General features: G+C 39.8%; 1 protein-coding gene across 1 annotated transcript in view; it reads right to left on the reverse strand.

Moving 5' to 3' along the window:
* The window catches only part of Atp6ap2 (ATPase H+ transporting accessory protein 2), a 29,147-nt gene that overhangs the window by 7,484 nt on the left and 7,464 nt on the right, over nucleotides 1-14,199 (reverse strand). Inside the window, exons 3-7 of the mRNA XM_004645585.2 lie at nucleotides 13,635-13,766; nucleotides 7,545-7,640; nucleotides 3,146-3,283; nucleotides 1,874-1,927; nucleotides 742-891 (exon numbers count right to left, since the gene is read on the reverse strand). Coding sequence (XP_004645642.1) covers nucleotides 742-891; nucleotides 1,874-1,927; nucleotides 3,146-3,283; nucleotides 7,545-7,640; nucleotides 13,635-13,766 — 570 coding nt within the window. The remainder of the gene's footprint in view (nucleotides 1-741; nucleotides 892-1,873; nucleotides 1,928-3,145; nucleotides 3,284-7,544; nucleotides 7,641-13,634; nucleotides 13,767-14,199) is intronic.

Here is a 14,199-nt window from a genome sequence, read left to right on the forward strand (position 1 = left end):
TGAAATGGCCAGATATGGTATCTCAAGCCTGAAATGCCAGCACTTGGCACCTAAAGTGTCACCACTGTGTCACCTAAAGTGGTGACACAGGTATTAGTTTCATGGGAGTTTCTGATAAATCTCATTTTGGGGGATAGTTGACAGAACTCCCTAAAGGTTAAATAAAAGGTCCCAACAACAGTGCTTAGTTTTAAAAACTCAGACATAGGGCGGGGCATGAAAAAGCAGATGGTTGGTCCAGTTTGGTAGCAGGAATTCATGAGTCACTGGTGGCTAACCCCATGTGCCCTGCCAGGCCACACCCAAGGCCCCCTGTGCTAAAGTTCAAAATCCTTCAATCAACTTGGGAAGCTGGGCAGGCGGACAAGGTCTGAGGCCAGCCTAGGATACATAGTGTGTTCAAGACCAGCCTGGGCTATATAATTATCAGTCATCTCCTACTGCTGCCCCTACCAGCATTACGGATGGATATTCCAGTATACTCCTGTGACCTGACTCTACCGTTGGCTGTTATAATTAGACTCTCAAAGAAATCAAGTAACACTTCAATTATGATGAGGTGTAGCTCAGTGGTAGAGTGCTTGCCTGGCATACACGAGGCCCTAAGTTCCATTCCCAGCACCACAAACCTCAAAAATAAATTCAGTCAATGGTGTTTCACAAAACAGATTTTTTCCATTAAAAGGGCTAAGCGTAAGTGGAACATTCACACCCAAACCTCCATACCACAGCTGTATTTACCTTTTGCAGGGCATCAACAAGGATCCTAGAAGCATCTCTGAATTGTTCCGAGTCTTCCCCATAACGTTTGCCAATTTCATCTAAACCTGCCAGCTCCAGTGAATATAAATCAGGAGAATGATCCTTGGCTAGATGCTTGTGACGAGACAACTTCAGAAAACACATAAAGGCAGGGGAAAAAGTAAGATATCAAACCCAGCCGGATGAAGTTTTATGCCTAAATAATCTAGGGAAGTGGCGGTGAACCTTTTAGAGCTTTCACTGGTGACAAACAGTCGGCCGTGGCATGTGCCACAGGTTCCCTACTGTTTGGAGTATCCTGGAACCAGGCCAGTGTGTCACAGCACACAGCCTAAAGTGGTGACACAGGTATTAGTTTCATGGGAGTTTCTGATAAATCTCATTTTGGGAGATAGTTGACAGAACTCCCTAAATGTTAAATAAAAGGTCCCAACAACAGTGCTTAGTTTTAAGAACTCAGACATAGGGCGGGGCATGAAAAAGCAGATGGTTGGTCCAGTTTGGTAGCAGGAATTAATGGGTCACTGGTGGCTAACCCCATGTGCCCTGCCAGGCCACACCCAAGGCCCCCTGTGCTAAAGTTCAAAATCCTTCAATCAACATCTGCTGCAAAAGTTTAGGAAAAATAACTTCAGCAAACAGGTAATAGTTTCTATGTCAGCCACAAGGATTATGTTTTTTAAAAGAGCATTCTCCAGAAGACAGTAGTAACAACAAGAAAACAACCCTGAAGTGCTGCTCAGACAGATTTATTCCCTCCACGATTTGGCTGACAGTATTATTAGTTCCAACTGTTATGTCTACTTTCGACCCAAAGCTATAGGTGCAGGAATTAAGTCTTACTGTCTGACAAGAAATCAATGGCCAACTCTGAGCTACAGCCAGGGTGTTTGTACCCCCAGGCCTATGTTCTTGGAGGATATACTGTCTCTCCTAAAGGTAGAGATGCAAAACTATTTGGTGTCAATAAGACACGAGTTCAAAATTCCCAGCACCAGCACTAATTTCTCAACTTCGATGGGATCATGAATCCAGGGCGTGTGGAGCCAGACTTCAGTGGTGTCTTCCAGCAACTGAGACAGAACTGGAAAATGGGAGTAAGCCTACTTACCAAAGTTGAAATGTCATGGAGCACTTGCAGTTCTGAAAGGAAGAGCAGGTCCACCTTCAGAGAGCCAAACAAGTGAGCATTATTTTAATATGCATCAGAGATCTACATATGCCATTTATCAAAGAAAAGAGAGGGTATTAGTATTATGCGTCACAAAAGTGATTTATACAGTTGTCCTCCCTTTGGTAAGTTCACTTTCATTGAAAATGCATGCATAGGGCTGGGGCTGTCGCTCAGTGGATTCCATCCCTAGCACCCCTTCCCCAGAAAGCACATAAAACACTTGCTGACCAAAGGGCGGTGGCCATCCCTGGCACAGTGACTACTTCTCGGGAGCTGTACTTCTGCCAGGGCCATGACACGAAGCACCTGAATTGTGATTTTCTCCCTCGGGTATCCGGCACAGGGCAGTGAGACCTTGCCAAGGGACCAGTTGCTCACTGCCTTTGAACATGTTCTATGTTGGACAATGAAAGATGGTGGCCCCAGTCATCCATGGAGGAGGGGAAATAGCCAAAGTGGCACACCCCGTGGTTTGGGTGCAAGAGCACATGGCAAAAGGGAAGAATCAAGAACAGAGGTGGCTCCCTCCACCAGTATCAAATGAAAGGAAAATGGGGCAGTGTGTCAGCAGTCACGACCGTGAGTTAACAGCCCCGGTGTCACTAGGTTTACACGGTTCCACGAGACCATGCTGCGATGCCTGCCCTACCTGGATTAACAGAGAGCAACCTGTACCAGAATATAATACTACACCACTGCTCGCCTCATGCTGAGGCTAAGTCTATTTGTGAGATTGTTAAGAGAATGACATCAATGGAAAGAAGAATCTACTCCAGCAGGAAATCTGCACCATTTTTTCTCACAATTCAAAATGTCTCAAATTTCAAGTAGCAAGGGAAAGGGAAATTACTGATATTCACAGCCAGAGTGGTGGTGTAGATCTGTAATCACAGTACTCTGGGAAGCTGAAGCAGTCAGACTGCAAATTTGAGTCTATCTTGGGCAATTTAGCAAGGCTCTATCTCAAAAAATAAAAAGGGCTAGGGATGGTGGTGCACGCCTATAATCCCAGCACTCTGGAGGCTGAGGCAGGAGGACTGCAATGAGTTGGAGGGCAGCCTGGGCTATATAGTGAGTTCAAGTCCAGGCTGAACTACACAGCAAGACCCTGTCTCAAAAAAAAAAGAAAGGAAAAGGGAGGACTCTAGGGATGCAGCTCAGTGTGAAGGCCCCAGGTTCAGTCCCCAGTACTGAAAAAAAAATACTCACTTCATTGTTCCTACTCAGGGAGTTGAGGGGAAGTGAATTGAGAATGGAGTTTTCCTGGAACAGGCGATTGCGCAGCTGCCGTAATGTAACTGAAAGGTCTTCGAAAACTGAATTTGCCTTCCCCACCATATACACTCTCTGTAAGAAAAACCCAAAATTGCATGTTCCTCACAGTCTGACCAATTCATTTAACCCATAGAGGCCCAACAGCATTTTTCATTAGTTTTAAATTTTCATTAAATATTGAAAGCTTAATTTAAAAAAAAAATTTAGGTAAGTGGCACCGCCCAGGGCCTGCTGGATCCTCATTCGACCAAGAACCCAGGCCCTGCGTGTAAGTGGAACTTCCTCCATCAGAAAGGCCTGGTGTGGAACTCTGCAGCAGAACTCCCTGCAGAGAGGCTAGGAGCAAGACCCACCCAGCTGATCCAGGAGAGAACATCTTGCCAGAGTGGCACAGAGGGTTCACCTCCAAGGACTGCAGCAGGAAGAAGTGGAGCACAGCAGCCAGACCCAAGCCACACCCACCTGGACGAATTTGAACTTGGTAGATCTGGACCTGGTGCTAAGGTAATAACCATACCAAAGCTATACACCAAAGGTCAGAAGACAATGAAAATGACAACAAGAAGGAGCAAAATGCATTCTCAGGCCCCAAGTCCACCCAGAACAAATGCAGGAGACAACAGCACAGAAGAAATTGGAAATCGCACACCTGAAATCTCTAAAATAATAGCGTCTAAGGTAAAGAAACAACCTCAGAAAGGTATAGAGGAAATCAGATCAGAAATAATTTCTGAAGTAAAAAAAAGAAATGATAATTATAATGAAAGTAGTACGAAGTACTTCTAAAGAAGACACTGATAAAAAAATAGAGGAAAATAGAAAAATGATGGAATCCTTGAATGAGCAATATGGGAAAGAAATAGAATGCGTGAAGCAGATTCAAAGTGATATGCAGGAAATTAAAACCTCAATGACAAGCTGGCAAAACCGTTTGAGGGAAAGTGAAAATAGACTTTCAGATCTTGAAGACACCATTGCAGCTAGAGAAAAGGTAAGAAAAGATCTCTTAAAAACAATTAGAACTTGTAAGCCCACTGGGCAGGTACTGTGTCTGATGTTTTGTGTGGCACCTATCACATTGTTACAGCTCAATAAACATTCAACAAAAACAAAACAAACAAACAAAAAAAAAACCAACAACTAGAACTGGGGCCAGGGAGATGGTTCAGTGGAATAAGCACTTCCCTGGCAAGTGCAAGGGCCTGAAAACTAGGATGCAGGAAAAAATAATTTAACATCTGCAAGACAATGCAAAGATGAACAATGTAAGGCTAATATGCATCAGTGAGAAGGAGTCAATACAAATGATATAAAAAGAATATGGAAGGAAGTAATAGCAGAAAACTTCCCAAATAAGGGGAGACAAACTGATATTCAGGCAACTGAAGCATATAGAACTCCAAATAATATCAACCCAATTAAAACCACACCCAGACATATAATAATCAAGATCCCAGAAATTCAGCACAGGAACAGTATACTAAAAGTCACTAGAGAAAAGAAACACATCACATTTAAATGAAAACCCATCAGAATAATGGCAGATTTCTCTCCACAAACCATCAAGTCAAGAAGAACACGGCAGGACCAAGGAGATAGCTTAGTAGAATAAGCACTTGCCTGGCAAGCGCAGGGTCTTGAGTTCAATCCCTGGTACCGCAAAAAAAAAAAAAAAAAGCACAGAGCTAAGTGCTACAAGTCTTGCAAGAAAACAGATTCCAGGCCAGGGAGATAGCTCAGTTGAATAAGCGCTTGCCAGGCAAGTGCAAGGGCCTGAGTTCAATCCCCAGTTCCGCAATTAATAAATAAAAAAAAAAAAAAAAAAAAAAAAAACAGATTCCAACCCAGACTGCTATACCCTGCAAAACTCTCTTTTGAGCTTAATGGAGAAGTGAAATGCTTCCATGACAAAGAACAACTAAAGAATTTCATGACAACAAAGCCAACCCTACACAGACTACTAAAAGTATTTCTAGAGAGGGATCAAAATGACCACAACTCCATGAATGAGAATGGAAAGAACCCAGCAAATAAGGCAAACAATTAAACACAGGAGAAAACGAGGCATACTACAGCAGTCTTTCAATTATTCTGTATTTAGCAGCAAAATATTTCCATCAGCATACTCTACAAATGGACTTCTCCTGCACGCTCTGTCATGATTCTGTCTGGGTCTATAGGGTGGATATCAAGGAAATAGCAGTAGCTCAGCCCCACAAGTGACATCTGGCCACCAGTGTCATGGACACTGTCCACGTCCATGACATACTAGAACTTTGTGCAATATCCTATCCCCAAACTGTCAGAAGGTCTGGTCATATATTTACCATTCCAGTATTTGTGTTATATTTTATTCTCAGTAATTCCTTACTATCACGAAAACTTTTTCTTAGTTGAAGTGTTCTGAAATATTTAATTTTTAGTTAATATTTAATTAATTTTCTGAATATTATTTAATCTTAACTTTTGTTTTAAGGTTTATAACTATGTTTTTGACTTACAATCTACTTATAAGACATGGCATGATATTTTCTCCTAATATTAGAAACTTTCAAAAGTGTATTTCCATTTTCCTTGACTTTATATTACTTCTTGTCTTTTATGCATACACACACACACACACACATACACACACACACACGAAAAAATGTATATAACCCGACATAAGTTAGTTACTATTTTGTAGAAATATTCAATGACCTTCTAAATGGGTTCATCTAATATATTTTATATAATCTTGCATAACTATCATTTTGAGAGTTCTTTGTTCTTTATCCAGGACCATACAGCAGCTTCTCTTACCTTCTGGATTATGCTCTTTGTTATTTCCTATATGCTACATCTGGAGGTATTAGAATATTTCGAGTTTGTATAACTGGAAAATATCTTTTTAGTTTTCGAAGGTATGTTTGCTAAACATAAAATTCAACGAGGACAGATCTTTTTTTTTTCTTTCAGTCCTTCGAATTAATTAGTCTAGTTTCTTACACTCTTGCTCATTTTTCCTTTTTTGCTCGTTTTTCCTAATGTGGAATAATATGCTATTTAATTGTGTTCTTCCATAGCTAATATTTTTTATGCATATGCTTTTTTTTCTTTACAATTAATTTTGGACAATTTCATTTTTGTGTATCTTGGTATAATTTTATTCAACTTTCTTGTGAAAAAGGTTCATTTTTCTTGGAAATGTGGTACTATAATTTCAACTAAATTCAGAAATTTTAAATCTTTAAATATTTATTGCCTACCCCTTTCTAATTTGAGAATTCTAATTATATGAATATAAGTTCCTTGATTTTGGCATAGAGTGAACTATTATATGACTGATCTGTAAATTCTTTCTTCTTCATTTTTATCTTGGATAATTTTTATTGTTATATTCATTTAAGTTTGTAAATTATTTACAATGTGCAATCTATTATTAACCTCATGCTATGTATTCATTGCAGAAATATTTCTCTAAAAAAAATAAAACTGTTAAGACTTTGGCAACTCTTGAAAATAGCTTTATATTTACCCTAACCACTTTGTATATACATATATATATATTTTTTTCATTACAAAATGGTCCTTTATTTATATCCCCCTTTTTTTGTTTTGTTAGAGATGGGTGTTCCATTGCTGTTAAAGAAGCTGTATTTGGAGAAGTCTTTAAAGGACCTTTTCATACTTGATGCCAGTTCAAATATTGTAGGTACTAAAATTCAGCAAAATAACCCAAAATAGTCCAATAGTCCATAATAGTAGTGGGTTATCAGCAGAACTGACAATTGTCAGAAGTTGTTGAGTTGAACCTTTACAGCTCAGCATATTAATATATCTTTACTTTTTATACCTCGTGGTTACACTTTTCTACTGGATAGTTAAGGCCAAGTTAAAGCAAGACCTATATAACTAAAAATGTAACTTTTGCATCTGACAAAGTCAGTCAGATCCCCTCAGGATTTACCCTGAAGCCATGTACAGCACCTCACAGATCCTCTGTCAGTGTCAGCCATCTGGATGAGTCACGGCCCATGCTTGACCAATTTGCTCTCTGTGCAAGCCTCAGAGAATGTTTTCTCTCCACGTGACTCTCCTTAGCTACACTCTACATCATCGATCACTTTCCTCTGTGGCCCCATAATCTCCTTGATTAGAAAATTTGGGACACCACTGAGTTACAGGATGTTACAGTACAGGTTCTCTTAGGTCCTGAGTCCTCACTGACCCTAAAGGGCTAGGGCCAAAATATTGGCTATCCTTGTAGCTTCTTTATTTCTCTAATTTTTGGTCTGCAAAGAAAGCTTAAATTTTTAAAGCATCTTAATAACTTTTTTTTAAAATCACTTACTTCTTCACTGGGAGCCAACTGTAAAACTACAGGAGTTTCTTCAGAAAATAAGGAGTGAATGGAATTTGCAACGCTGTCGAGACTAAAAGGAACTGCCTGAAATTTAAGAAGAGGACTGCAATTATTTCCTGAACCAAAATGGGAAGAAAGAATAAATGAAACAAAGGCACCAGCATTTTAAATGTAAATTTAGAAGACCAAAATCATTTTCAAACACAGAGCCCCTTTGAGAAGCTGGAAGATTAAACAGCCCCCTAGTGGGCCAAGCCTGTATCTTGCAATGTGCCAAAAGGGGAAATAACTTGCAGACATGAAAGACAGGACACTACTTTGCATAAGCCATTTTCTGGTGGTCATTCTTGTATTTTAAGCAGTAACACATTTGGTTTCAATATTGATTAAACACATCACAAGGAATGTGCATTCCATTATAAAGTTCTGTACAGTAGTTAAGAAAATGTTGGAGGAATCTGAGGTAGTGAATTTAACTGAACAGAGAAATAGGGCTGTTATCATTTCAAAATTTTAAAAAATATTTAGTAAGAGGTAGGGTTTATCTTCAGATAGACCAGACTCTTAGATGAGCTGTAAAGTATACTCCACGAATTGTATATGGTAGGAACACATGGCGATATTAGACTGAAAGACCACCGACTGTGGTGAGGCCTACTTTCTTACTTGCATTTTTATTAAAGCACGACATGCATATTGTGCACAAATCTTCGGGTAATAGCTCAACAAATGTTTCACCAATGCATGCACTCATGGAACCCCAAAAGATGAAGGCATAGAACATCATCCGTACCCTAGAAATACCCCTTCCACCCTCAAGAGGAACCAAAATTCTGGCTCCTCTCTGCTACAAATTTATTTTGCTCCACATTATTTAAAAAATAAGTTACTGTAAGCTTCCCCTCAAAAGTTATTTTATTCCTCATATTACTGTTTTACAACAAGCAGTGCAACAGTTCTGTTTTAATGGAGATTTTTAAAGTGATTTCTTCCCTTTAGCACTTAAAACTGGGTGTTTATATGTAGCAAATTAATACTAATGTGGTACAGGCAGAAATCAATGTGATTATGTAAATCTCACTGATGAAATCCCAGCATCGACATTAAGCTTATTTATTCTATGATTCTGTGAAATGAAATCAGCTTTTTCTTAGTCAAGGTGCATATTAACTCTTCCCCAAATTCTCTTCACAGGAGTTAATGAGTAACTCTGGGGAAGAGTGCTTAAGCTTGTAAAAGCATACTGTCGCCAGCCTCCCTGTCACATGGTGCTTTCTTTGGTCCTCTTCAAGCTTTGGAGGGAATTCAGCAGTGAGGGCCACAATGCCCCAGCGTCATTTCTCCCAAGGAAATGGTGCTTGGGTCAGGCCAGTCGAAGACCAAGGGAAAGCTACAGTCATTCCCATGGAAACCACATCATTAACTACAGAAATGCTTTTGGTGAAAATAGTCTGCCTTCCAGTCGTCATGGTTCCCCTCTTTCCATTTTACTCACATTTACTCTGAAATTCTCCTGATGTCTTCAGGTCATTAATATCCAATCATGGACAACCTAAATTGTCTAACATCCATTTAAGGAGATAAATTTCCCTTTCCTAACCACTGCAGCTGTACCCCAAATTTTTTGTTTGAGACAGGATCTCACTATGTATTCCAGGCTTGCCTCAAACTTGTAGCGATCCTCCTGCCTTAAGTCTCCTGAGTGCTGGGATAATATTTAAATACAAGATACACTTGTTATTCAGTTCTAAATAATTTGGAGTCAGACATGGTGGCTCATGCCTATAATCTCAGCACTCTAAGAAGCTGCAACAGAAGGATCCCAAGTTCAAACCCAGAGATCCTGCCTCAAAATTATTATTTTTTTTTTGTGGGGATTGAACTCAGACCCTTGCACTTGCCAGGGAAATGCTTATTCTACTGAGCCATCTCCCTGGCCCCCAAAAATACATATTTTAAAAGTGGGCTTGGGATATTAAAAAAAATTAAAAAGGAAATTCTCACACTAATTTATTCTTCAAGCCATTATTTAGATGTACTTCTTTTTCTTGTTTACTTCCTAAAATAAATTCTCAATATATATGGCATGCATGCATGCTTATATATATATGGTTTAAAAAGAAAAATAGTTCTTTAAAACTTTTTCATGGGGGGGACCGGGGAGATGGCTCCGTGGAATAAGCACTTCCCTGGCAAGCGCAAGGGCCTAATTTCAATCCCCAGTTCTGAAAAAAAAAAAAAAAAAAAAAAAAACAAAAAACAAAAAACCAAAAAAACTTTTTCCTGAAAAATGTCTGTCTTTCCCTCATTTCCCATTCCTCTGAGGCACTTACTTTGAAATGTATTGTTTCCCTTTGTTGTAACTACTACATCTGAATAACAGGCTTCTCTGACTAATCTTGATTTCTCAGGCTTAGGCACTGGTGTTCGTTAGAGAAAACAAGGACTTAGTTCTTGCCCATCGCCAATCCCAGCCCTGTGCTCTGCGCATGCGTACACTACACTTCCACCCCCAGCCCTCCCAGCAGCTACCTCACAGCTCTCCCTGGTCAGTACCACTTTGCTTTATGATCAGAAATATCAGCTGCAGCCCAGCTTTCTAGGACAGAATTACTGCTTTGCCTTTCTTGATCTGCAGTGGCAACAATGAGAAATCTGCCAGCATTCTCTTCTCATTTCTTGGTAATGACAATGTCTTTTCTCTCTCATAGCTTTTAAGATTTTCCATTTCCCCTTTAGAATTTTCACCTTGACTAACTCTGTATACTGGTATCTGCGATCTGAGCAACGATATTGAGGACACAGCAATGTGGAACACAAAACCCATGGTTGGATGCCTCTCACCTTGGTCCTCTAAATGTGTACCGTTTCTAATGTCTTATCAATTATTATACTCTTTAAAATACATTTTTTAAAAAAGGCAAGGAAAAAAATTAAGATTTCTTGAAAGCAAGTGCCAATATTCAATTAGTTCCCCAATCTTGCATAACTATATCTGTTAGTCTGAGCAACAGATTTAACAATAAAAATAGGTAATATAACCATTGTTAATTAGCTATTCCTGTTTTGAAGATCTGTAACATATGTATTGTTGTATGTCACCCTGCTCCTTTTTTTCTTTTTGTTTTTGCTTGTTTTTACTCTTCAAAATAAAATTTTAAAAAATGTAAAGACAAGAAAATAGAAAAAGTTAAGGTTTCTTGAAAGCAAACACTAATAATCAATTATTTGTCCAATCTTGCATAAAATCTGAGATCTGATGATAAAAATAGATAATATAACAACGATGGTTAATTAGCTATTCTCGTTTTGGAAATCTGTAACATATGCACTGCTATATGTTGTCCTCTTTATTTCTGCTATTTGTTTTTACTCTTCAAAATAAAATAAAATAGATGACAGTCAAAAGATTTTTCATTTCCTTGATGAGTCTTTAATTTCACTCTATCTAAGTATTGACTTGGCTTTAGTATATCTGGGTATTCAATATGCTTTAAATCTCAGGAGTTATTTTGTCTGTTTTTAGCATTTGCATATTCTTTATTTTTAACTGACAGTTAACAGTTATTATACCTATGGGGTATCTAAAATATGTTTATACCATGGAATGATTATATCAAACTCATTAATAAGCCTATAGCCTCACATAATTTTTGTAGTGAAAATATTTTAAATATTTTTATCAATTTAAAAATAAAGTGCATTAGTATTTAGCATAGTCATGTTGCACATCAGATCCCTAAAGCATGATCCAGCAATCTCACTTCTGCATATACATCTAAAGAACTGAAGTTGGCATGCCCAAGAGGTATCCACCCATGTTCACTATAGTGCTGTTTGTGTCAGCTAAGCTTTTTTTTTTTTTAATTTTATTTTTTTTATTTATGTGTGTGTGTGTGTGTGTGTGGCCAGCTCAGCCCACCAGGGGGCGGGGTTGGCTGGCATGTGGTGCTGGGGGATTGAACCGTGGCCTCTGGGCTTTGCTAAGCTTGTTCCAAGCAGGTGCTTTAGACCACTGAGCCATCTCACCAGCCCCCAGCTAAGCTTTGAAAGCAGCCTCGGTGTCCATAGCCAGCAAAATGAGAAAGGAGATGGCCGGAGGGGTGGGGGGCCTGCAAGATAAAGCACTTGCCTAGCATGTAAGAGGCCCTGGGCTTAATCCCCAGCACCCTCAAAAGGACGGGTAGAATCCTGTCATTTGTGACAGACTGGCTGAACTGGGAGAACTTTATGCTCAGTGAAGTAAACCAGGCACAGAAGGATGTGCTGCGGCATGATCTCAGGTCTACGTGGAATCTGAAACAGTTGCGCTCATAGAAGCAGAGGAGGAGAGTGGTTCCTAGAGCTAGGGGGTAGGGTTAGAAGGAAAAGGGGGAGAAATCAATCTGAAGACTTTCGTTGTTATTTTTTGAGACAGGTTCTTGCTAGTTAGTCCAGGCTGACCTCAAACTTATGGCAATTCTTCTGCCTCAGCCTCCCAAATGCTGGGATTACAGGCATGTGCCACTATGCCTTGCTCCATTCAAATACATTTTCAAAGTTATCATTTCTGTGTTTATTTTTAGATTTAACTGCACTGTGGTTGGAAAGGGTAGTTTATATGATAACGATTCTATCGTTTGTTCAGATTTGTATTGTGGGCCAGGGATAGCAGCATAGCACCCCCCTTGGAAGCAGAAGGCCCTGAGTTTGATTTCTGGTACACACACAGAAAAAGCACCTCCTAGATTTGCCTTGTAACCTACCACATGGTCATTCTGCATAAGCATGCAAGGTGTGCTTGGAAACAAATCTATAGCAGATTCTAGGAAGAACTGAAAAAACTTTCCCCAAAAGCAGCATCATATAGGCCACAGTCTTAACGCAATGATGTTAGAAATTAAAAATTCAGAAATTACTAAAAAAGAACTCCTGCATTTGGAAATGATTTCTCTCATGGGTTAAAAAAAACACAATACAGGTTATGAAATATTTACAAATCAACAAAAATACCACAGATCCAACAGTGTCTTATAACTGCCTCAGAGTGGTTATTTTTTCCCTTTAACTCTTTTATAATTTAATATACAGATTTTACAATTTCTTTGAGATTGGTTTGTTATCGGTAGTTCCAGGAGCATGGCACGTTTGTTGTACCCGCTTTGTCAGGGCATCGCTTTCTTCTGCTGCTGCTTTACAAATCCCTTTCAATTTTTCACCAGAAGAGCCCTGGCTATGGAGCCATGCATGCACAGTCCCCGGCCTTCTGCAGGCCACACAACTGCAGTGTCGGCTCCTGCTCACACAGTGGCCCATTTCTAGTTCTGTCTGGCACCTGTGCACACCCATCTTTTGCTTTCCAGTGGAGTTATGCTCACAGAAATGCTTTTATTGCCGGGCATAGTGGTGCACGCCTGTAATCCCAGTACTTGGGCAGCTGAGGGAGGAGGAGCCCTGTGAGTCTGAGGCTAGCCTGGGCTACCCGAACAAGTTCAAGGCCAGGTTGAACTGCACAGTGAGATCTTGACTCAAAGAAAAAAGGTTTTTATGGCATTTTATCCACCACTTCTATAAGCATGCAGTGCCAGTAAGCCCCTCCTATACTACCTAAATGCCTGACAAGGAGCCAGCGGGCCAGCAAATAGCCTCTGGTGTCAGAGGAAAAACGCTGCAGGGAAGGAAACAAGACAATGTACCCAGAAAAATGTAGTAGGATGCATCCTTAGCTGGTTCTTTTTTTTTCCTATAAATTTATTGAGAAACAAATAGCTATGAACTGGTTCTTCTAGTGACTCTGCCCCACACAGAAGAGCCACCAAGTCTTTTGAGGCGGGTAATTTCTCTAGTTTTATCCTAGAACGTATTCTTATCCCTAGAGGGTGGCTAAGCTTGATAAATTTACAACTAATGTGCTTCCAAAAGAAGACATGAGAAGTGCAGTTAAAATGCAATTCATCGTATCAGCTGAAAAGAGAAAATTAAAAGCGCATCCCTTTGGCGTGGGCACATAACTCAGCTAGCATGCATCAGGCCTCAGGTTTGCTCTCCAACACTGACAAAAAAAGTCTATCATTATTTTTTAAAATAAGCAATACTCACATTCTCCAAAGGATATGAAATGACACGGCCTGGAGGTAGAGCCAGTTTGTCAACTCCCTTTACCAACACCATAATGGTAGCCCTGGGACGATGGAATAGGTTACCCACTGCAAGTCCTGGCCAAGAAAGGTCCTAATGGTAAAAGAAAGAAAGATAAGTCCTAATATTGAAAAGCAAAGAATGGCTCTTCATTATCAACTTAGGAAACCATCTCTCCATTAACACCCAATAAGTAATTAAGGGGACTCGGGATGACACTGGCCAGGAAAACTCACAGGGAAAGAAACACTGTACTTAAGGCACTAGCTGTGGTCTCCTCATCAAAGATGCTGACTTCTACCTTCAATTTCTTTTTTCGGTCTTTTTTTTTTTTTGAGACAGAGTCTCACTATGCAGTTCAGGCTGCTGTTGAGCTCACCGTGTAGGCCAGGGTGGTCTCAAGCTTGAAGCAATCCTCCTGCCTCAGCTTCCCGAGTGCTGGGATTACAAGCGTGTGCTACCTCGCCTGGCTTGTTTTCTTAAAATGTTACACATTTGAAATAAAATCTAATAGTAAGACATTTCA

The sequence above is a fragment of the Octodon degus genome, unplaced genomic scaffold (assembly GCF_000260255.1).
Source record: "Octodon degus isolate 3935 unplaced genomic scaffold, OctDeg1.0 scaffold00232, whole genome shotgun sequence".
NCBI lineage: Eukaryota > Metazoa > Chordata > Mammalia > Rodentia > Octodontidae > Octodon > Octodon degus.